General features: G+C 23.0%; 1 protein-coding gene across 2 annotated transcripts in view; it reads right to left on the bottom strand.

Moving 5' to 3' along the window:
• Positions 532-1,597, bottom strand: part of LOC107635714 (plastidic glucose transporter 4) — a 10,099-nt gene continuing 9,033 nt past the window's right edge. For both annotated transcript variants that reach the window (XM_016339269.2, XM_016339270.2), the window contains one exon: positions 532-853. In XM_016339269.2, coding sequence (XP_016194755.1) covers positions 671-853 — 183 coding nt within the window. In that variant the 3' untranslated portion in view covers positions 532-670. The remainder of the gene's footprint in view (positions 854-1,597) is intronic.

The following is a 1,597-nucleotide window of genomic DNA, read 5'->3' on the forward strand; positions in this document are numbered from 1 at the left end:
TTTTACTATTTAGGTTTATAATTTATGATTTAAGATTAAAGATTTATAATTTAAGGTCTAGAATTTAAGATAAACAAATAATTTTATAAAAATTAGCTAATGTTAGCAAAAAAAAAAAATTTCTTTAGCATTATACTTTTAAGGTGTAATTATTTTGTCGGTTCCTATAATTTTACTGAATTTTTAATTAGGTCCCTATACTTTTTTCCTTTTCAATTGAGTTCCTATACCATTTCAAATTTTGTAATTAAGTTCTTAACATGACAAAAACGCTGAAATTAACAGAATATTCTGTTAAATAAAACGAATATGCCTAATACTTGACTGAATAGTCTATATAGTTTAACAAAATATTTCGTTAAAATTTCAATGTTTTTGTCACAGTAGGAATTTTAGTTGCAAAATCTGATATAGTATAGGAACCTAATTAAAAATTCGGTGAAACTATAGGGATCGACAGAATAATTAAACCTACTTTTAAATAACACTTGCATTGCTAGCCTTTTTTCCTATCATTTGTGCTCCATATAATAATTAATAAATACAGAATTATGCCATATATAACTATAGATTATATTTCAAAGTTAACTCAACATAAGATAGATACAATAACCGCATCTAAAGTCAAAGTCTACTTAGGATAATGCATATGCATTTGATAAGGATGTTATTAAGATGCAGGGCTAAGAGCACGTTCTATTTCTTCTAATGAACGACCCTTTGTTTCCACAACATTACCAGATACGTACAATACAGCAAGAATACACACAGTTGAGAACCCCAAGTACACACTGCTGATTCCAAACTTGTTTACAACACTTAGGAAATACAGTCCAATCACAAAGTTGGAGATCTGATAAGGGAAGAAGACAAAAAAAAATCCATCATTAGCATTAATAAGGAAAACCTTTTTTATGGTTCTTGTATTTTTAAGATAATAAATAGAATCAAGCAGTGACGGATCCAGAAAATTTTAGTAGTGGGGGCAAAATTTATATAACATCATAATAAATTTTATAATAAAAATAACATGTGTATATAAAAAATTAAATATTAAATTATCTATTAACCATTATATATCTGTGTATAAATACATGTATTGTTTAACTTATTTTTAATGTGTATTTTATATTTTAATATATATTTTATACAAATAATTATTTTTTATGTACATATAACATGATTATTGTTATGATTATATTTTATTATTGTAAAATATGATTAGCCTTCAAAATATCTAATATATAAATTACAATACTAAAATAGTAATTTAAATAATAATATATAATTTAAAATTCTATTGTTTTAGGTTTTATATTTTAAAAAATTAAATAATGTTTCTCTTAACACTACCATCAAAATTTCTCTCTTTTTATATATATTACTAAATAATTATTTAAAAATTCACTTCCCAACGCAATTAGAAGTCGACTCTTATTGATATTTATAGTTAAAAAAGTTCTTTCAATTAATACAGTTGCTATGCAAAAATTAAAGCTAATTTAAAAAAAGATAAATAATATTCTTTTGAGTTGATTTTTAAAAAAGAACACTAATTTTGTTTAAATTTGAGAATTGATTATTTTAAAGCATTTAT

This window comes from Arachis ipaensis, chromosome B04, assembly GCF_000816755.2.
Source record: "Arachis ipaensis cultivar K30076 chromosome B04, Araip1.1, whole genome shotgun sequence".
Lineage (NCBI taxonomy): Eukaryota > Viridiplantae > Streptophyta > Magnoliopsida > Fabales > Fabaceae > Arachis > Arachis ipaensis.